Source organism: Erinaceus europaeus, chromosome 10 (genome assembly GCF_950295315.1).
Source record: "Erinaceus europaeus chromosome 10, mEriEur2.1, whole genome shotgun sequence".
NCBI lineage: Eukaryota > Metazoa > Chordata > Mammalia > Eulipotyphla > Erinaceidae > Erinaceus > Erinaceus europaeus.
The window spans coordinates 36,122,782-36,145,589 of record NC_080171.1 but is presented as its reverse complement, the minus strand read 5'-3'; the positions used below and the strand labels follow the sequence as shown (position 1 = coordinate 36,145,589).

Genomic DNA, 22,808 nt, shown 5'->3' with positions numbered 1-22,808 from the left:
GTACTATGTGCACCTAACCTGGTGAGCCACTGCCCAGCCCCAGTGGCTAGAATTCTTAGAGCACTACTGGCTGTTGAGTTTGATGACCTCTACATATCCTTTCTGGATCTGAATGAGTTTTGATGTACATGCGGCCAGTGATTCCTGGTATCTGGAAGTGAATTTAGTTAAAGTTCAGGTCAAACAATCTTTCACATTGGGATTTTTTTTTTTGCCTCCAGGGTTATCTTTGGTGTCTGCACTACGAATCCACTGCTCCTGGAGGCTATTTTTTCCCCCTTTTGTTGCCCTTATTGTTCATCGTTGCTGTTATTCTTGTTGTTATTATTGATGTCGTTCTTGGATAGGACAGAGAGATATGAAGAGAGGAGGGAAAAACAGAGGGGGAGAGAAAGATAGACACCTGTAGACCTGCTTTACCGCTTGTGAAGCGACTCCCCTGCAGGTGGGGGAACCAGGAGCTGGAACCGGGATTCTTAAACTGGTCCTTGCGCTTTGCTCCATGTGCTCATAATGTGCTGCACTACTGCCCAGCTCCCCTCACATTGGGATATTTTAATTTTGTTAGCCTTCTGTTCTCACTCCAGCCTGGTTCACTTTCTCATCCCCAACTTCCTTAACATTTCTAGGTCCATCTTAATAAAGTGCAGAACTAAAAGACTATCTACTTAAATATTTTTAATAAAAATGTCTTATTGTAGCATCAAGCCAGCTTCTTTCCATGTCCTACAAATCTCTTCACTGTTAGATCACATCCAACCTTACAGATTTCACTTCCCACTAGCTTGTTTTGTAGATTATGCATATGCCATAATCAGAGGGCTTTACATGCTTGTCTTTGTTCTTTTCTGATTTGCTCTTCTCCTTTAAGCAGCTTTGCGTGCTTGTCTTGCCATACCGAAAACACCATTCAAAATCATACCTTGCTTTGTCTCTTCACTTTACAGCCCTCATTCAGCAACTCATCCTTTCTCTTTGAGTGAAGAGCTCCTTTTCCCTTTAGGGTCCTTAACTCAGGTATTCTCTGCCTTCCAACTCATTTCTTCTTTCTTTTGATCTTAGTTGTCTGGTTCACTTACCTAGGGATTATTAGCTCCAGCCTGTGATATTCTCTTAGAAATTGTCCTCCAGTTGTAATTACAGAACCTCTTAATGTTGTCGTTCATTATTCTAATTTCAGTTTCTACCACAGTGCCTGGTGCATAGTAGGTGTTGAATGAATGAATGAATAGAACAAAGCCTTTCCTGGTGACCTGTGAAACTTCTTTCCTATAGCCTTTGTTGGTATGTTCATCCTATGTAGCTGCATTTCAGATATTCTGAGAGAAACTGGGCCATTATCTCCTGTCACTTTTGCAGCTCTACTTTAGGAACATTGATGCTGTTCATCACAAATGAATTCTGGTTCATTTCAAATTTCTCTTACTGTCTCATCAATAAGGGTAGTAGTAATATAAAGCGACGCTAGGGTAAGGGTGATAGTATAGTGGTATGCAGAAAGACTTTCATACCTGATGCCTCAATATTCCAGGCTCTATCCCCAACACCACCATAAGCCAGAGTGGAGCAGTGGGTGCTCTTATTTCCCTCTGTGTGTATCTTTCTCTCTCAATCTTTCTTACTCTGTCATTGAAATAAGATAAGATCTATTAAAAATAAACAAAAGAGCCAATCTAAGTTGTGGATCCAGAGATTTTTAAATTAGTTTTTAGTGTAAACACTACATAAACTGTTACGCTGCAAAGACAGATATTTCCATTTTAAGCTCTTGAACAGGTGCTAAAACACTTACTATACACAACTTAGTTGTTTAAGGTCTGGTTTTCACCAGGAGTTGTTTCACCACAAACTTTGTTTTAATCTCTTTTTGGTAGAAGAAGTATTTTTAGTACTCTCCCTAAACAAATGCACAAAGCTGTTTTATTAGATGAAAGTAAACTGATTATTTAGCATATAAATAGGATTTCATTTTACTGGTCTTTTTTTCAACCATACTTGTATTTTCTTCTTCTTCTTTTTAAAATTTTTATTTATTTATTTATTTATTTATTTATTTATTTATTTATTTATTTATTTTTATATATTTATTTTCCCTTTTGTTGACCTTGTTGCTTTGTTGTTGTTCTTATTGATGTGTCATCATTGTTAGATAGGATGGGAGAAATGGAGAGAGGAGAGGAAGACAGAGAGCGGGAGAGAAAGATAGACACCTGCAGACCTGCTTCACCGCCCGTGAAGTGACACTTCTGCAGTTGGGGAGCCGGGAACTCAAACCTAGGATCCTTCCACCAGTCTTTGCGCTTCGTGCTACGTGCGCTTAACCTGCTGTGCTACCACTTGACTCCCTTTATTTTATTTATTTATTATTTTTTTAATATTTATTTATTCTCTTGTTGCCCTTGTTGTTTTTATTGTTGTAGTTATTATTGTTGTTATTGATGTTGCTGTTGTTGTATGATAGGACAGAGAAATGGAGAAAGGAGGAGAAGACAGAGGGGGAGAGAGAGACACCTGTAGAACTGCTTCACTGCTTGTGAAGCAACCCTCTGCAGATGGGGAGCTGGGGGCTCAAACCAGAATCCTTAGTGCCGGTCCTTGTGCTTACCTGCTGCACTACCGCCCTTTAGTTTATTTTCAATGAGATAATATATAGAGGGAGAGAGAAAGAGACCAGAACACTGTTCAGTTCTGGCTTATGGTGGGGCTGGGGATTGAACCTGGGACCTCAGAGCCTCAGGCCTGAAAGGCTTTTGCATAACCATTATGCTGTCTACCCAGCCCATACTTGTATTTATTATATCACAGTATTTTATTAATCTGTTAATCTGGTCATCATACAGTTCACTCATTTTAAGTGTACAGTTACATTCCATGATTACTGGTAAACTTGAATATACAGCCATAACCACAATCTACTTCTTAGATTTAAAAGATTTTGAATCATAGTACTTAATAGAAAAATGGGAATTTTATTCTTCTGTATCCCAGCTGGAGACCCCTTTTAATCCTTGTTGATTAATTAACATGTTTCTTAAAAATACTGAGAGGAGAAAGAGCCAGAGTACCACTTTGCCACATGTGATGCCCTATACTGAATTTGGCTTTATCCATTGTGCCACTAATCCGTAACATATTCTTAATGGCATTTTATTTGGTGATATTGGTGGGAAATTCATGCTCTGGGAGCTCATATCTGAGTGAGCAGCTAGAATGAATAGAGAAGTATAGGTACTATTACCTTCTACAGATTTTCTGGGGCAAGAATGGCTGGTATCACTTGTGGTAAGGCGGAAGTGAAGGTAAGCTGGAAGTGGGAGGGAAAAGGACTGAGACGCGCCGTGGGAGAAGAACAAATATTTGGGGATGGGGGAAAGATAAAGGAAAGAAGCGGAAGAAGTAATATTAAAGCGATCATGGCCTTAAGCTATGGTGAACTTTTCTGTATTTTCTTGAATCAGAACTCATTTGAAAGAGGCAATAGCAACTGTAGGTCAGTTTTTGGGTAGTATTTTAGACTTGTTCTAAAGTGTTCATTTCCTTTTGCCATCATTTGCCCTTTCTCCTTTGTCTGAATTTTAATTTTTATACCTTATATTGATTCATGCTTGTCTGTGGTATCATGTTATTTTGTGTCTGAGTGAGCTAAGTCTGGGTATTTCTGGTTCTTTGTTTAGCATGCGAGGAATCATTCTTTTCCTAAGGGAGCTTTTGCTCCAAAAAGTCCTTAAACAGTGAATGATTCAGAGCTGTAAACAGAAATAGGGAAATAAAAAACCTATAATGTACAGGTAGAGTCCAGATGTGGTATTTACCCATTACCATTGCCCTGAGGGAAAAGGAAGGAGTGGAATCATGATTTCCTTTGCCATTTCAGCTTTTTAGTTAACTCCTGTAGGAGCAACTGATGGCAGTATTATTGTTTTCTGGTTTTTTCAGTAAACATCTTTGATTCTAACATCTAGCCAGAAAAACAGAGGGAGAGGGAGACTGGGAGGGAGGGAGGGAGAGAGAGAAAGAGAGAGAGAGAGAGAGAGAGATTGAGAGATTATTATTCCCTACTATGTGAGGCATCTTTGCCCATCTTTGTTAGCAGAAATCAGTCTGAATAACAAGCTTAATGGGGGCCAGGTGGTGGTGCACCTGGTTGAGCACACATGTTATAGTGTGCAAGGACCCAGGTTCGGGCCCCCAGTCCCCACCTGCAGAGGGAAGGCAGGGCTGTAGGTTTTTCTCTGTCTCTCCTTCTCTATCTCTGACTCCCCTCTCAATTTATGACTGTCTCTATTTAATAAAAATAAAGATAATAAAAATTACAATAAAAAAGAAAGAACTTAATAATTGTCTTTATCTGTGTCTCATGGAACTGATGTGTGTGTGTATGTGTGTCTGTACCTGATATAAAGTAGATGGTATTTCAATAATAGAGACACATTTCAGTAATGTACAGAAATGACTAATAACTAAAAACTTCAATGAATGTATGTTTTTGGTATGAACTCCATGGTGAATGTTAATACATGTATTATTTTGGCTGTCAGCTAGTATAGTGAAAGTTTTGAGCAGCCATTGTCGAATGTGGGAAAGCAAAAGGTAGACAGTGCCCTAAAAGTTTTTATCTGTAAACTTACCTTTAAGTATTAGATAAATCCCAGTGTTGTCTTTTTCTCCATCTTTTAAGTATAGTCATTTTGTTCACTAAAGACAGTGATATTCTACCTGTAAACAATAGATCTGTACTTGGTACATAGTAAGTGCCCAATGAACATACTTGATTATAATAATAATATTATTATTATGATTATTATCATGTGAAGACTGATTATTGACTGCTTTCGTTCCTTCTAATATTCATAAATCTTTAGAATTTTTATTTTGCTTAAGACTAAGTGGAACGCATTGTTCCACTTTGCTAATAAATATTAGATTAAGAGAATAGAAATATATATTAAAAAACAACCCTTTGGGGTTGTTTCAGTCCTCAGAAATGGAAAATTTCTTTTATGGAAATTTTATAAATCAACAAAAATATCAAAGGTGAATAGTTTAATTTAGAGTCCACTAAACACTTAACACACATTTATTTATTTATTTATTTATTTATTTATTTATTTATTTATTTATTTATTTTTTACATTTTTGTTCCAAAATGTATTTTTTGGTACACAAAAAATACATCTATAGTAGGAAACCCAGGGTAAAATATCTGTGTAAAGAACTAGTTTAAAGCACTTTGATTTCATATAGCATCTCCTCTACTACTACCAACAGCTGGGAGATAAACATAGTGAGTTAGGTTACTGTACTTTATTAGCACCTATATATTTGAGAGGTTTAGAATGTAATACCATGTATTTCACTACATTACCCACTCTAGTTTGTCAAAGGAAAGATAGTAGACCTATAGATATGAGTTTTTTGATTGCATTTAAAATACCTGAAGTCCTCAAACTTTACCAGAGCAGACTTCAGGTGTTTTAAATACAGTGGAAGTACAAATACCAAGTACTTTTTCATCTCTTAGTTATGCAGTCCATATGTCCTTAGGAACTAGTATATGAACACTTTTCACATAGAAATGTACTGTATTATTTGTGGGAGATGTTGGGTCAAAATTGAAATTAAAATTTAAGCCTTTTCTACCTGTTGTAAGGGAGGGAGTATCCTAGAGATTGCACTTGAATATCCAGCTAATTTTTCAGCAGGATAGGTATAAGAGGACCTTAGATACTTAGTCAACCATCACCCAGGGCTTGTATTTGAAATATGGATATGGAGACCCCAAAATCCTGTTTTGCATGTAATTAAGTTAGAGTACATGCTAGAAAAAACTCTCCTTGACTGACTAGAAAACAAATAAATGTATTCTGTTTTTGATCTTCATTTATAGCACCAGCAACAAGTGGTGCAGGCTGTGGAACGGGCCAAGCAGGTGACCATGGCAGAACTGAACGCCATCATTGGGGTACGTGGCCTTTCCATTTTAGCTCTGATCTTAGTGTGTGTCATCAGCTTTCTTACTTTCTCTTTTGAAATTTTGTTCCATCCAAGGGGCAAAAGGCAGTAGAGAACCATAAAGTGAAATCAAGCACTTTGAAATTTGATGGCTACCTCAGAAACTTTGGATCTTATTCTCATGAGTTCAAGTTGACATGTTCCTGAAATCACTACCACCACCGCCACCACCAACCCCCAGAGAGAGAGAGAAAGAAAGATTGGATAGTTCCATTCTTTTGCAATCAACTCCTGTTACTAGCCAATGCCAGTAAAAAGATACAGATTGCCCTGATGTTAAAATAACCTGATTTCTTTCATCTTTTCTCAAATGATTATATGAAATGGCTTGATACTATTTTTGGTGCAATAAAATATACATGCATCTCCCCACTACTCTTCCTCCTCTGTGATGAGTGATTCTCCAGGGCTAGTGTCCATTTATAGTAGAGATAATAGATGTAGTAGAAACTACACTTTTCTGAAAAAATTATGGCTTAGAAAATTTTTCCTGGTAATAGTTGTATTGAATGTGCGTAAAAATTTTGCTGGAATTCATGGGTTTGAATAATCACTTGAGCTCCACTTAGATGTTTCTCCTAGGTTAATGCAACAAGTAATAAAATAAGATGTTGAAACTTGGAAATTATAAAGGCCAGACATTTTAGCTGAAAACAGCACAATCTTCACATCTCTGTGCACCTGGTACATTTTTATTCTAATGAAGACATTACAAATATACTTTCTTCTTTCTGCCTCCACCCAAATACTTTCTTTTGTGTTTACATTATACACAATAGTCTTTTCTCTTTTTCTCCCTTCAGTGTATCAAACACACTTTGAAATGCTAATTATTTTATTTCCTTTCATTAAAATTCAAATTGCTGAGTGAAGATGTGGGTAAGAGTTGTCTGATAATCAATCTGAAGTGAAGGTATTGCTTCACTTATGCCTCTGTCTTTTAACAAGGGAATTGGAACTCTGGGATGACTGCAGATGGTGATAGAGCAATGGTCTGATTATAGCTTGCTTTTTAATGGACTCTATTTTGTGGTCCTCTGACCATGAGAAAACACCCTAGTAAATTAGGAGACATAATAAATGGAAAAGAGTATCCTTTATTTCCTCACACATATCCATTGGGAAAAAGAGACCATATTAGAACAAACCATGCAGACTCATATGTCATATTCTGTATACTGTGTGGGTAGGGGAGAGATGAGTGCATTTATTTCACAATTATTATTTTCATTTTCTGAGAGGACAGAAAACAGTGGGGGGTATTAGACTTTTAAAAACGTCTGAGGAAGCTTTATTGTTTGGTATACATGGATATACCAGTTGTATTAGTTTGTGTGCTGTGTTACTGTTGAGACATATTTTGGTTACCACATCTCCCACAGTCATCAGGATAGAACATACATTCCTCACCCACACTACACTCTGCTTTTGAAGAAGAGAATGCATAGAGTGAGGACTGATGGTGGTGCTGGGTCATTTCTGGCTAGTGTTTGTTTGTCTGAACTGCTAAGACCAGCTAGCCTGCCATCCTACCTTATGTCTGCTTGGCAGCTTTTTCTAGGAAAACAGAGTGCCTTACTATTATTAATTTTTTTGTTTCTTTTTTCATGTCTTATGAGTTACTGTCTGTACAGTGGAGAGATTAATTTGAGTCAAAGTCATATTGTTCTGTGTTAGATGTTGCTTAAAAATATGGGATAAGATAGTAAACCAGAGCAACTGCCCTTCCCTTCATCACAATAGATATTTTTAATACTGTTTTCTATCTGTTTCATTTTATATACTTTGTTTTGAATGGAATTCATATTGCCTTTTCCCAGGGAAAGAATGATTTATTAGGCTGTAGCAGAGTAACTGACAAATATGTTGTGTATATATGGATTTAATTATTAAAGCTAATTTAATTTTGTGACCTCAAAATTTATTTGAAAAACTCACTCAGAACTGCATGCTATCAAAGCAGCATGTGTTGTTGGTGGTGGATCTAGTGGGAATTCCAAATTATTTGTACCTGAGCAGAAAATGGAGTCAGTCACATAATCTTTCATTAAATTGCAGAAGTAGGAAAAACAAATGTGTGGAGACATACACAATTTCTCTCTCTCTCTCTCTCTCTCTCTCTCTCTCTACTACTACAAACATTTGAAAGGGAAGAATCGCATTGCAAACTTGCTTAAGTGTATTTCTCTTGTTCTTCTCTGTTGTTTTGGTCTTTTATGTTTCAGTCCTAGTAATGGATGAGTAGTAGTTTCCAGAGTTGTAACATTGTAGAATTTTAGATATTCTAGCTTGTTCCATGTCCCTTTGGGCATGGCTTTGTTGTGAGGTGTGGGTATTTTGGCCTGCTACCAAAAGGAACTGAAGGGTAAATTTCACATTTTTGTTACTTGGTTTTTAAAATGTAGCTGACAGTGATTTTCTGCAAGGGTGTTTGTGGGGGGGTGGGCAGGCGGTAGCATGGAAATTATGTTTCAGAGAGGCAAAACCCCATCTAAAGCTCCTGCAGACCTTCATTTATTTATCTCTACATATGTATGTGTTTTATATGTGTGTGCACCATCCAGACAGGCACAAATGTTCCCAGATTTAATGAAATCTGATGAAGCACCTTTTTAACTCTGCAATATTATTCTACCTTCATTGGTAAATGAGCCAAACCAGTGATCCATGCAGTTTAAATGCAAAATGCTGAAGTGAGCCTGAAACCTGGAGAGGCGGCTTGTTCTCTTGACAATAAGCTAGTTGTGTTTAATGGAATGAAACACAGTTATAATGATTTCTTTCACAGGTCATGTTCAGTTTAAAACTGTTGATAGATTGAAATAAGTTAAATATCATTTATCTTTTATTTATAAGGAAAAAACCCCAGGAAAATTCTTGTGTTGCTTTTATGCAGTTAATATTTTGTGTTTGTTTTGAATCAGTTGTGTTTCACCTTTCCTTTAAGCTTTCCTGGAGTTTCCCCAAATGGGCTGAGGGAATGTGTTATGTGTGTAGTTTGATCTTGTCATTGTCCTGCCAGCCACTGTGTTTTTAAATTAGAATCTCTGCAAGATCACTCTGTTGGAGCAACACACAAATTGTAGTTTTAAATCAGTAATATGATCTAATTAGAAATGATGTTTTCATTTCCTGTATTATTGAGTCATCTGACTATCTTAAAATGCTTTTTAAATCCATTACACTATATAATCAGCACATGCTGTGTTGAGTGTGGTTATGCTTAATAAAGGAAACTGACTTGGAATCTTACCATAGGAATTTCTCTAAAGAAACTGCCACTAATAAAAAGTTTTGTTAGTAAGAACTTTGGGAAAGAAAATATTTCATTTGTAAAGCTAGAAAATGGGGTTCTCTCCTTGTCCTCTTTTTAATTCTAACTCTAAGGGAAAAAAAAAGATAGAAATACACTTTCTCCACCAAAAAAAAAAAAAAAAAAAAAAAGCATACCCCTTAGAAATCCTTAAGAACAGGTATGCTGTGTGTTACAGGGAGAAATGCAGTTTAGTACAAGAAATGCTGAACTTCAATTTTTAGCAGTGACATTTTAATGATAGGAAGTCTGCAAAAATTATTTGCCATCAATTGTGAAGGCAATAACAAGCCTTGGTGGTTTTTCACACTCTCTGTGTTAAGTGCTTTCAGAATGACAGCGTAAACTGTGTTAGAGAACTCCAAGGAAGTAAAACTGATTAAAATGTTCATGCTTGAATGGTGCTGATGGAATAGTTCATTTGGACTTTCTCTACCTCCTGCAGCTCAAGCTGAAATATTAAAATTCAGTGGATTTAAATCTCTCTCCTCAGCTCAGGAAAAAAACATTACATTTTAATAGGTTTTAAACCCATAATTCATTGGTTTGGAGCAGCACTATTAAATCTATTTAAATATTACTTGTATTACTAAGGAAATGATTTAAATGACTTTGCCTTTACTATCCTATGTATTTGAGTTGGTTTAAAAAGAGAAAGACAATACTTCTGAGTTTTTTTTCTCCGTTTTAGCATTTTGCTTTATTGTCCTTGTCATAGGAATAGCCCTTTGAATTTATTAAAATTCTGTATTTATATACACACAGTCTCTCACTCACTAACTCACTCACTTCAGGTTGGCTTTCTGTCTGAGGGTCTTGCAGAATGATGGTATTAAAATGTATGTCCTCCCCTTTTTCATTATAGATTTCAAAATTACCTTGTAAACTTTCAGGGACATTTAGAGGTGCCTTTATGGAAATTTTCCTTGCTGTCTTTTTAATAACTAATTAGCCACTGGGTAAAATCTGAAAGACTATCAGTTGTGTCTGCAAGAGACACGGACATGTGAGGTCTTATGCATCCCTAGAACTGTTTTCCCCTCATTTACATAACAACCACCAGTAACGAAAAACGAGATAAAAATACAGCTTCACTTTTGTAACATACCTTTTCTATATGCTAATAAAGGGCCTTCCAAAGGAATCACTAATTTTGCAGCAATTGTATCTTATCTCTTTGAGGGCACAGATATGTCTGTCATACCTACAGAGTTGTTTTTTCCTGAGCCAACATCATACTCATTTTCTCTAGCCATCATTACATGTTTCCCAGGCCTTGACAATTGCTCCACTCAGTCAGACACTGAAGCTCTTCAATTTCCTTGGGTCTTCATGTGGGGAGTTTACTCTTCACTTAAGCAAGGTCAGAGAGCAGAGATGAGGGACAGTAGATGGCTCCTTTCCTTGAATTGCTTTCTCCACTTCTCCACACAGTGGTGTTAGCAAGATGGAACGTCAGTTGCCCATAGTGGTGCTTATCTCAAGAATAGTCTTCCTTCCCTGAGCCACTTTACCTACATCCAGTCCCTGTCTCTTCCTTTTCCTGGAAGAAGGAAGATAGATACTCAGGATTTGATTTCATGGATTGAGGCATTTGAAGGTGTCATTCTGGTGTAGACAGGCAGTTATTTCACATGCTAGGATAGAATCCAGGTCTGTTTTCTGCCATGCACTCTGTGCATAGAATGTTTTCTTTTAAAAAAATAAAATTTACTTCAGATGAGAGAGCATTTCAGATGAGAGAGAAAAGCTGAGTGCCAGTGTATGTATACATCATCAGGGGTTGAACTGAGAGTCTCAGTCATGCAAGTCCTGCGCTCTCCCAGCTATCCTGTTTCCCTAGTCCATAAAAATTTATCTGCAACAGTTCACTTTTATACCTAATTTTTAAACAATTTTCAACAAACAGTTGGACTTTCCTTCGGCTCTCCTCCCAGCTAATTACCATGTATTATTTTCTCACAGCAGTTGTTATTCCAACTTTATTACTGTTTTTTTGAACATTATACCTGCAGCTTGAAGACTGTGAAGATATTCTGGCCACTGGCTGCATGACATGCACATTTCCTAGAAGGAGGAGGGTGAGGAACAGGCTAATTTTTCTGCCATTACAAGGTTTTGCTCATCAGATCTCACAAATTATGGTAAAACTCAGATGCACATAAGCTAAAGTAGTTATCATTGAAGTCATAGTATATACCTGCCTCTGTCCCATATATGGGTAGATGTGCTCCTTCCTGTGTTACTATATTATATCTTATTTCAAAATAGTACTTATTTTTATGAGAGACAAAGACCAGGTGTCTGGCTTATGGTGGTGCTAAGGATTGCTCCTGGGCCATCTGGGCCCCCAGGTTTACAAAGCCTGTGCCATTTACATTTTGAGCCATCTTCTCAGTTCCGTTTTTCATTTCTTTCTAGCTGATCTATTTGCTGTGGATCAGGGGGCTACATTATTATAGTCATACTCTAATCTTTGTGCTAATCTTTTTTTTCTAAACAGTTTATATATATATTTTTTATTTATTACTATCATTATTTATTGAATAGAGACAGCCAGAAATCAAGAAGGAGGGAGGGGGGTGATAGAGAGGGAGAGAGACAGAGAGACACCTGCAGCCCTGCTTCACCACTTGTAAAGCTTTCCCCTTGCAGGTGGGGACCAGGGGCTCGAACCTGGGTCCTTGAGTATTATAATACATTTGCTCAACTAGGTGCACCACCACCCAGCCCCTGTGCTACAACTTGAAGTTGTAAGAGACAGCAATTTCCCTTCTCTCATAACAAAGGCTTGTATATTTTTTAGCACAGTCACCTTTCAGAACACTCTGAAAAACAGTAGTTAAGAAAATTTCTTATTTTTGCTGTTGGTGTGCACTCCATTAATTTAATTTATATTAGTGATTTAATACTGATTCACAAAAGTATACGATGACAGGGTTATTTAATTTTTTTAATTGCCACTAGGGTTATCACCAGGGCTTGGTGCCATCACCATGAATCCATTACTCCCAGAAGCCATTTTGCCTTCCTTTGATATGATAGAAAAATTGAGAGGAGATGGGGAGATAAAGACGCCTACTTTACCACTCATAAATGTCTCTCCTGCATGTGGGGAGCAGGGACTCAAACCTAGGTCCCCTGTACATCATAATATATATGTGCTCAACTGGCTGCACCCCTCCCCCCTAATTTTTGTTACCAGTTTTCTCTAAAAGTTCTAAAAACAAGTCTTTTTGTTGTTCTGAATCTGAAATGCTACAGTTTTTCTTTATGTTGAAGGAAGAGTCCTTTTCTCACCTAGTAAAAGGATCTTTTTAGCTCAAGGTATAGTTCAGAACACAGTGCTTTATTATAAAAGTTGGAGTAGATTGCTGGGAGGGTGCATGTGATAAAACTTACAGTATATAACCAGTGTGCTGCCACTTAAAAAAAAAAAAAGGAGCTTCCCAGATCTGTGACGTCTGCATTTTACTCCTGCGAGAGCATAGAAGTTGAGCCTGTGGGAGTCGGGCTGTAGCTCAGCGGGTTAAGCGCAGGTGGCGCTAAGCTCAAGGACTGGCGTCAGGATCCCGGTTCGAGCCCCCGGCTCCCCACCTGCAGGCAGGTCCCTTCACAGGCGGTGAAGCAGGTCTGCAGGTGTCTGTCTTTCTCTCCCCCTCTCTGTCTTCCCCTCCTATCTCCATTTCTCTCTGTCCTATCCAACAACAACGACATCAATAATAACTACAACAATAAAACAACAAGGGCAACAAAAGGGAATAAATAAATAAAAAATAAAAATAAATTTAAAAAAAAAAAAAATTTGAGCCTGTGTAGGGAGCCCAAGTCAAACTGTTGCCAAAGAGAAGCAGGTTTCACTTAAGTACCTTATAGACTTGTACATTGTTGGTATTCTTCCCTCGCTTCCCAGTGTGCACTTACAATTCTAAATACCTCCCAGCAGATTTTTTACAAGTGTTGTACAAGCAATATAACCAACTCATGTTTCATTGTGTTTTTTAAAACCGACATGGGAGATAGAGCCATGCTTACTCAAAACGGGCAGCTAAACAGTTAAGTCTTAGATTCTGTTTTAAGGATTATAATTATGTGTCCTCACATTTTGCTAAGTAATGTGCTTGGCTACCCTCCGACCTAAAAATGATCTGTGATCTTAAGTATTCTCCTAAGGACTGTTGGGAAAAGGAAACTTTGAGGAGACAGTAAGAATGATTACATTTATTCATTCAGTTATTACCTCACCAAATTCTACTAAAGGTACATACTTTATTTTCATTGTTAATGATAGTTTTGAATATTTTCTGAAATCCATTCTGAAATTACATTTAAGTCATTATGGTTTTGGTACTTGTAAACTCTCTGCTTTGATGTATTACCATACATAAACAACACATCATAATTCTAATACAACTTTATTTCCTGAGGATAATAGTAAAGAGAAACAGGAAATGTGCTAGAAAGAGAGTGTGCATGCTCTTATAATTTTTAAAATATTTGCTTATATTTATAATTGGGAATCTAGAAGACATGTTCATTGTTGATATTTCTTATTTTTTAAAGTTTTTATTTATTTTTCCTTTTGTTGTCCTTGATGTCATTGTTGGATAGGACAGAGAGAAATGGAGTGAGGAGGGGCAGACAGACAGGGAGAGAAAGACAGACACCTGCCAACCTGCTTCACGGCCTGTGAAGGGACTCCCCTGCAGGTGGGGAGCCAGGGGCTCAAACTGGGATCCTTACACCAGTCCTTGCGCTTTGCGCCATGTGCGCTTAACCCGCTGCGCCATCACCCAACTCCCATTATTCCTTATTTTTTAAAGCAGGATTTGTCATGATACCGTCTACATAAAGTAAAATACTTGCTTCTGTTGTGTAAAGTTATTTGATTTTTGACATCTAACTATAATCTTGTTAACTGTCACCATCAAGATACTTCTCTGTACCCCTCTTATGTTAGTTTGGTTATTTATTAAATCACTAATAAAAAATTTAAAATAATAATAATAAATTGAGAAAAAAAAGATATCTTTCTCCTTCAGTTTTTACCTTCTGCATCTTCTGTCTAACTCCTAAATACTCCTTCCAGAAGTCTTTTGTAGTCTATTTCCAGTAGAACTTCTTTTGGTGCATTTTCTTTTTATATTTACTATTTTGAGCAACCAGAATGATCATTTCTAAAGTATAAACTGGATCTTATTGCTCCCTTGTTTAAAATTTGTCTATGATAGCTTCCCATTTTGTTTAAAAGGAAGTCTGAATGTTTTGCTATCATCTGTATGATTGAGTGTGATGCTTTGCCCACATCTTTTAACTTTTTTTCACCTTCTTGAGCCCTGTCATCCCCTTTGATTTATCCCAAATCACCTGAACCACTTCTGGACTGCTGAAGATTTGCATACCTGCTCTTCTGTTCTTCATAACATTTGTCTCTGCCAAATTGGCATTACCTTCTTCATATTCCTCAACTCAGACATTAACTCGAAGGAATTCCCTAGCTCTTTTATCCTGTTCATTCCCTGACTCTACTCTGACTTCCTTGGGGGTATTTATCATTTACTTCTTCTTCTTGTTTTCCATTCACTTGCAGGTGGGCTCTTGTTCACTTTGTCATGGAGTGTAGCACAATATATGTAGCTTATTAATTTTAGTAAATATTTGTATATAAGAACGCAGTATGTATTATCAATAAATGTGTAATGATTTCTTCATATTTAATCAATATCATTCAGTAAATAGTCATTAAATAAGTAGTTATTAAATAAGGAAATACTGTATTTATTTTGAATGACATTTAGGCCTATTCTGTACCCAAATTTGAGCCAAGATTGAGAGGAAGTATGGAGGGGTAGAAAACACATAATCCTGGGTTTCACTCCAGTATAATCTTTTGAATTTCACTTAAATGTTTCTCCAGGCACAGGAGGTATACATAGGGTAGAGCAGTGGACTTGCATGCATGAAATTCATCTCTGGCACCACATATACCGAGAACGATCTTCTAGTTCTCTTTCTCATTAATAGATAAATCTGGGGAAGCAATTACAGAAGCCAGACCTTCTACCTTCTGCAACCCACAATGACCCTGGGTCCATGCTCCCAGAGGGATAGAGAATGGGAAAGCTATCGGGATGGGGTGGGAAATGGAGATTGGGTGGTGGGAATTGTGTGGAATTGTACCCCTCCTACCCTATGGTTTTGTTAATTAATCCTTTCTTAAATAAAAAATAAAAAAAAGTTAAATCTGCAAAAATAAAAGTTATTTAAAATTTTTTCTCACCGGTGGAATATAACATTAAAACTTCCCGTTTTGTTATCTAGTTTTCTAATATTGTGGTTTTATAAGCCTGCTTGTTTTGATGACTGAAATTTTATGATCAAACTCAGGAACCTTTGTGTCATAGTTATTTCTATAAGTTTGACATATTCCTGGGCTTGACGACCCCCCCCCCCCCCCACAAGTAACTTAAAATGATAGATGTTTGTGTCAAACGTAGATACTGAAACCAAGACTCTGAAGAGTAGAGTAGTTTTCTGAAGGTAGTATGGGGGAAGTAGCAGAGCTGAATTTAGATGACTGCACAGAACACACATTTAGCAGTTACCTTATACCTCTCCCTATTCCTTTTACCCTCTGTTCTTCTTTCTTTTATATTAGGTTCAATAGTTGTTGTTTTTTCTTAAATCTGAAAATCCACTATAGGATTGTCCATTATTTAATATTTAGATCTCAGTGAGGGAAATGGAAATTGTGTGTGCCTGATGCAGTACTAATTGCATTTGGTTAGTAACCTATTTTGTGTGAATTTTTAGTTCTATAGGACATTTGGATACTCTTGACTCAGGTTCCTTCATGTCTGGTTGTAACTTAAATCTCTTAGGTAAAAATCGAAAGTTGTTAACAAGTTCATTACTAAATTTAGCAGATATGTTAAACCTTGGAATGTTTAAATCCTTGAAATTTATGTAGAAATGTATGAGAAGGGGGCACATGTACTTTTAGGAGAAGAAATTTTGGTAGATAAACAGTCTTATGGCTCTGAATATCTTGTGTTTGAGCCTGGCTACCTTATGGGACAAGAACTCTGCAATTCGTGGATGAAGCAGTAAAGTACTTGTTAGAATGCATGCAGACATGAAGCAGTGGTCTGTAGCAGGAGACATTACTGGATAATTATTTTAAAAATCTGGAAATGAAGAGTTTACACTGAATTTGTTTGCTCATGGGATGGGAAAATTGGAGCAATTGACAGGTTAAAAAAGATAAATGTTATGAGATACTGTCATAGGTATTCTGGGAAATTAATTAGCCACATTAAATATTTAAGCTTTAACTATGATAATGATGACTCTGGATATTATTTATATTAAGAGGAATTAATTGGAGCCAGCAGCTGCCTTCCTATATTTATATCAAAAGTAAGTGCAGACAAGGAAATACACCTTCAGAATACTTTGTTTCGTTCATATAAAAGTTCCTATAAGTTCTGGGCTGACGAAGAACTGATCCCTTTCTATCCCGTCTTTATGGATAGTGTCCATGAGGTGAGGATGTAGATTGTAGATGTATGAAAATAATATTTATACAACATTATGATCCAAACACAGAGAGAATTTTACTTGGGTAACAGTTACCCTGTGAGCTTGAATGTACATGTTAGCTAATTTTAGACAACAGTGGTTGAGGAAGAGGATAAAGGAAGGTAATGAAGGGCCCATTTAAAGCCTGTGGACAGTCAAAGATAGGAACACAAATAAGTGAAAACTCACAGCAGTTGCCGGTACATTTGGGGGAAGCCTGTTGTAGAAATTGCTTCACTGCTTTATGATAAACTGTGTTCTTATGTTTTCATTTCTGTGTCTTAAGAAAATTTTGTCCATCTTACTCGTGAATAATTTTTTTTTATTTGACGTACTAATACTTTAAAGTTGTTTAACCAATAAGCTAGAATTGGAGATGTCTATGTAACCCCCTGCACAAATCTTTTTTAAAAATTAGAAATGGCAAATTCTTGAGCCTTTCTTTTTTTTTTTGGGGGGGGGGCAGTTCTGTGACTTGTCAGCTCCTATGTTTCTCATAAAGTTATTTTTTCCTTGGTAGATTTATAAAACAGGAGGAGTTAATCTTGGCTCAGGTTGTCTTCTGTGACCAACAGGGCCAGTGCCACTGTGGTCCTGTAGAACCTCCCCCCGACCCCACCCCCCTTTACTTGATTTCCCTAGGGTGATTCTGGGTAGACCCAGAGCAACTTGTGACACAGCTCTTCACAAATTAGTACCTAGGAGAAGAAACTGGTGAGGAGAGAAAAACAGTTTTAAGTTCATGTCTACTTGGATTGAAAGCTTACAGGCTGCTTTTGGGTTTCTTCCAGTTAATAGCCTCAGGATGACCTATGAGCAAAAAGATAGATGTCAAGGCAGGCTTGTTGGTTGTGTCTTGCCAGCAGAGCCTGTCCCTTCCTATGGACAGTAATCTATTTCTAGAGTTGAGCTGTGGGCATGTAACCCTGTAGTTGCCAGAGAAATTTAATGAGATGGCTTTTTCTCTGTTAACATAAAGGCTTTTAAAGAATGAGCATCCTCCTTTCTGCATAGTTCTGTTAGAATTAATGCTTGGAGCTGTGGGTGGCCATCTTGTGATAGGGGAAATGGGATAGGAGAGAGGAAAGCCCAGTGAAAAAATCAGAGATGTTGACACCCTCATCTTGATGCTGTCAAAAGACCCAGCCCATTCTGAACTTGTTAAAATCAGAAACAAAAGCCTCCTGTTTTGCGATCTGTATCTTTTTTTTAAAGTTTTTTTATTTTTATTTTATTTATTTATTCCCTTTTGTTGCCCTTGTTGTTTTATTGTTGTAGTTATTGTTGTTGTTGTTGTTGGATAGGACAGAGAGAAATGGAGAGAGGAGGGGAAGACAGAGAGGAGGAGAGAAAGACACCTGCAGACCTGCTTCACCGCCTGTGAAGCGACTCCCCTGCAGGTGGGGAGCCGGGTTCGAACCGGGATCCTTATGCCGGTCCTTGTGCTTTGCACCACCTGCGCTTAACCCGCTGCGCTACAGCCCGACTCCCTTGCGATCTGTATCTTGCAGAGGAACCATTTTAACTATATTATTAACTCGTGTTGATACTAGACCTAAATAACAAAGTTTTGTATAACTTGAAATTTTATCCTTTGAGGATTATTGAAGTGAACCATTAATACAGTGCTGTATACTATGCAGCCTTTACAAAGGAGGCAGTCAAAGCATTACTTGAGAATGTGAGAAAATGCTCTTTGATACATATTACATAGTAAATGAAAATTTAAACTATAACATGGCATTTTACTTTTGTTTATATGTTCATGGGAAAAATACTGCTTCCACTAACCATCATATAGCTGATTTTCTTTTATGTCATTTATGTGTCTCATTGCTTCAGACTGACTTTTTCACATAGATATTTCAATTTTTATAAAGAGAGAAAAATGCCCCAGAACACTAACGCTTCCCCAAATGTGGTGGGAGCTAGACTTGGACCAGGTTTGCATGCACAGAGCAAAGCAGACACCTTCCTCAGTGAGCTATACTGTATAACTAGTTTTCTTTGATTGGTATGATTATGCATCACTTCCATTTCTTTCCATTGGGAGATCAGCCAATCTCATATATAGAAATCAAACCACAAAGCCCAAAACAGTTTTTAAAAACTTACAGAAAAGGAAAAACAAATCTTTCCTATCTTGAGGCAGAAAAATTATCTTTACAGGTCACAGAAAGCTCAAATCATAGAAAAGAAAAGATTGATAGTATTACTCAGAATTGAAAACATCTGCTTAATAAAAAGTATCTTGAAGGAAATGAAAAGACAAACCGGAAACTAAGATATTTGTGACACATATAAGCTAAGACATGGTTATGATTAGACTTCTACCAGCTAAAATGAAAAGTTAAATTAAAAAAACTTTAAAAAATGTAACTGTCAAATTCTACTTACAGCCCCCCCCCCCCCCCAACTGAATTCTCCCTATACTTGCTTATCCACTGTAGGCACCTTTTCGATTCTGAATCTTTGCACAACTGCATTTCTTTCCTGGATCTCCCCCCCCCCCCCCTTTCAAAAGATGCTCTTAATTTCATCCTTCAGGTCTCATTTCATAGGTCACTAAGGGGCTGTCTTCAGCCTACTGATTTCTTATGCATGAATGATTGCTTCCTCTTATGATAAAATATTCTTTTTTAATTTATTCTCTTTTGTTGCCCTTGTTGTTTTCTTCTTGTTATTGATGTTGTCGTCGTTGTTGGGCAGGACAGAGAGAATTGGAGAGAGCAGGGGAAGACAGAGGGGGAGAGAAAGATAGACATCTGCAGACAGCTTGTGAAGCGACTCCCCTGCAGGCGGGGAGCCGGATGTTCAAACCGGGATCCTTACGCAGGTCCTTGCGCTTTGCGCCACGTGAGCTTAACCCGTTGCACAGCCTCCAGACTCCGAATAAATCTTAAGAAAGGGGGCGGGGCGGTAGTGAAGCGGCAAAATGCAAAGACTAGTGTGAGGATCCTGGTTTGAATCCCTGGCTCCCCACCTGCAGAAGGGTCGCTTCACAAGCGGTGAAGCAGGTCTGCAGGTGTCTATCTTTCTCTCCCTCTCTCTGTCTTTCCCCTTCGCTCGGATTTCTCTCTGTCCTATTCAACAGCAATGACAGCAATAATAACAACAACGATAAGCAACAAGGGCAACAAAAGGGGAAAACATAGCCACCATGAGCAGTGGATTTGTAGTGCTGGCACTGAGCCCCTGGAGGCAAACAAAAAACAGACAAACAAAAACACACTCTTAAGATCCTGATGGCTAAGTAAGGACAGCATTGGACTGGATGGTGGGACTTGTCTTCCATTTCTTTTTTAATACTTTTTTAATTTACTCTGGTTAGAGACTGAGAAAGTGAGAGGGAAGGGGGAGAGAGGAATAGAGACACTGCAGCACTCATGCACTGCTGCTTATGGACGGACACACAGAAACACACACACACACACACACACACACACACACACACACACACACACACACACACACAGTCCTTGTGCATTGTATCATGTGCTCTTTACTGGATGTACCACTGCCTGGTTGTTGTCCTCTATGCTTAATGCTGATACTTTTACCTCAGAGCCTCACACATTATACTCTACAATTCATGATTTCCAGTGTGGATACAGGTGGTTCCTATACTATCACTCAATTCTCAGATATCAGCTAGGTGGATTGATTAATTAATTTTTACCAGAACACAGCTCAGCTTTAGTGGATGGTAGTATAGAGGATTAAACCTGAGACTTTGACATGAGAGTCTCTTCAAGTAACTACTATGCTATCTTCCCATACCTTTCCCTATTTATTACTCAACTCAGTTCTATCTACTACCTGTATCAGATCCCATTCTCTAAAGGTTTAGTACAAGTCGAATGATTACAACTCCAAGGACCCTTTCCTTGAGTTCGATAATTTAGTAGAGCAGTTCACATAATAGAAAAATCTTACTTGCTAGATACTGGGTTGTCAGAAAAGTCATGATGCATTTTTGCATAGAAAAAAAAAATACATTATAACTTTTCTGACTGCCCAGCTAGATTACTAGTTAACTCAGGAACAGCTCGATGAAAGAGATGTATAGGCTAAAGTAAGGGGACAAAAGGGTGGGGTAGAATTTCCATATACTCAGGAGTCTGCCACTTTTCCCTGAATATCAGAAGCTTCCCCAACTATGTCCTCTCCAGCTCTTATGATGTTTTCATTAAATAGGTATGAATGATACAATTGTCAGCCACTGGTGATCTCTACCTCCTTTTCCCTGAGGTAGGAATGCAAGTTCCAAATTGTGTTTCTTTTAAATAGCATAGGCTGGTCCAGTGTTTAAATTATCCTTTAGGAGACTCAGTGAGTGTACAGTAAAATTAACTTAGTGAGCCATAGCTGGCATTTCTAATTAAGAAACTAAATAGAAAATATTTGAGTGCTGCATAATGCTAAACATGTTTTATGCATATGTATACAAGCAAGAACATAATGTGTAGTACCTACATGAGTTCTGGTCCCCATGTTGGAAAGTAATTTGTCTAGATGTCATCTGAGGTTACCTGTTTCTATCAGTACATATAACTGCAAATGCAGTCTTACTGAATGGGGAACCTAATATAGACTTTTAAAATGCATATATAAGTACTCTGAAGTAACCAAAGAAAGCTTTTCTTTTTTCTGCATTTCATCATTTATTGAATAGACACAGAAATTTAGGAGGAGAAGGGGGGAGGAGGGGAGAGAGAGAGAAAAACTGACTTGCATATAGCATTGCTTCACCATTTGTGAAGCTTCCTTACTGCATCCCTGAAGGTGGGGCCTGGGGCTTAAACCCAGGTCCTTGCATATTGTAGCATGTGTGTTCAACCTGCTACACCACCACTCAGCCTCTAAAGCTCGACAACTTTTAATGTCAAGCAAAATAAGAAGTGTTGGTTTTAATGAGGTAATATACTAAGATCTCTTTAAAGTAAAATAGTTTAAACAAACTGCCAAGAAATGTGTTTCTCTCATTATTTTGTTTAGAAATACTACTATTGGTAAACTTTTTATCAATTCAGAGAAAAAAATCTTTGCAAGATCACCCATGGGAATTCTTTAAGGGAAATATTCCAACCTGGGAGGAGATACTTTCCCTTCCTTCCCTCTTGTTATTATTTTGTGTGTTAAACTGCCAGGTTAAGACAATGGACTCCTTGACACAGGACTCGAAGGATTTGCTTGCTCTGCTTGTTCCATAGCTTTCTCTCAGTACAGAGATCTTGAACACCATGGATACCTGTGATTTTAGTGGAGAAACTTACCCTTGTAGTGATTATCTTTCATAGGTTCTCTAAATGCAGATTCTTTCCCCTCCTTGAGTTTGAAGTAACCAAATATGAACTATAGATAATATTAAGCTGAATTGTTTCTTCCTTTGTTCTTTTTGCTCTTGCTTCTTTCCATATGTTCATTTAATCTTTAGTTTCTGCTAGAGACATAGATACTTGTTAAAGGCAAAATTTTCTAGTCTGTTGGCCAGAAAGACACATTTTAATTTCTCCATCCCTCACAACTACAGAGAAGTTGATGAAACAAACACTGTATTCAGACCTAGAGTCTCCACTTAATAAGTTGTTGGGTTGTTTAACACACATGTACACACATGCATGTGTATGTGTGTGAAGGAGGGAGTTACCATGACATTTCTATGTAAGCACATTGCATTGACACTTGCATACATTCAACACATAGATCATATTTCTTCAATTACCCACACAATATATATATATATATTTATTTATTTTGTAGCCTTTCTTTCATACTGGTGATTCCTCTGGTTTAACTTACACATAAAAAATGTCTCTGTTTTGTCAATTTATTCTGCTTGGTATAAAATAGTTACAAGTCTATTTATGACTTTAAGTCTACTCTATGACTTTCATGCTTT

The 22,808-nt window shown here is 37.5% G+C and overlaps 1 protein-coding gene across 14 annotated transcripts in view; it reads left to right on the top strand.

Annotated features, from left to right (window-relative positions):
* Positions 1-22,808, top strand: part of LOC103107323 (TLE family member 4, transcriptional corepressor) — a 167,898-nt gene that overhangs the window by 55,399 nt on the left and 89,691 nt on the right. For 8 of the 14 annotated variants that reach the window (XM_007516104.3, XM_007516103.3, XM_060199527.1 and 5 more), the window contains one exon: positions 5,888-5,962. The exons of the other annotated variants lie outside the window; for them this stretch is intronic. In XM_007516104.3, the coding sequence (XP_007516166.1) occupies positions 5,888-5,962 (75 nt within the window). The remainder of the gene's footprint in view (positions 1-5,887; positions 5,963-22,808) is intronic. 14 annotated transcript variants of the gene reach the window in all.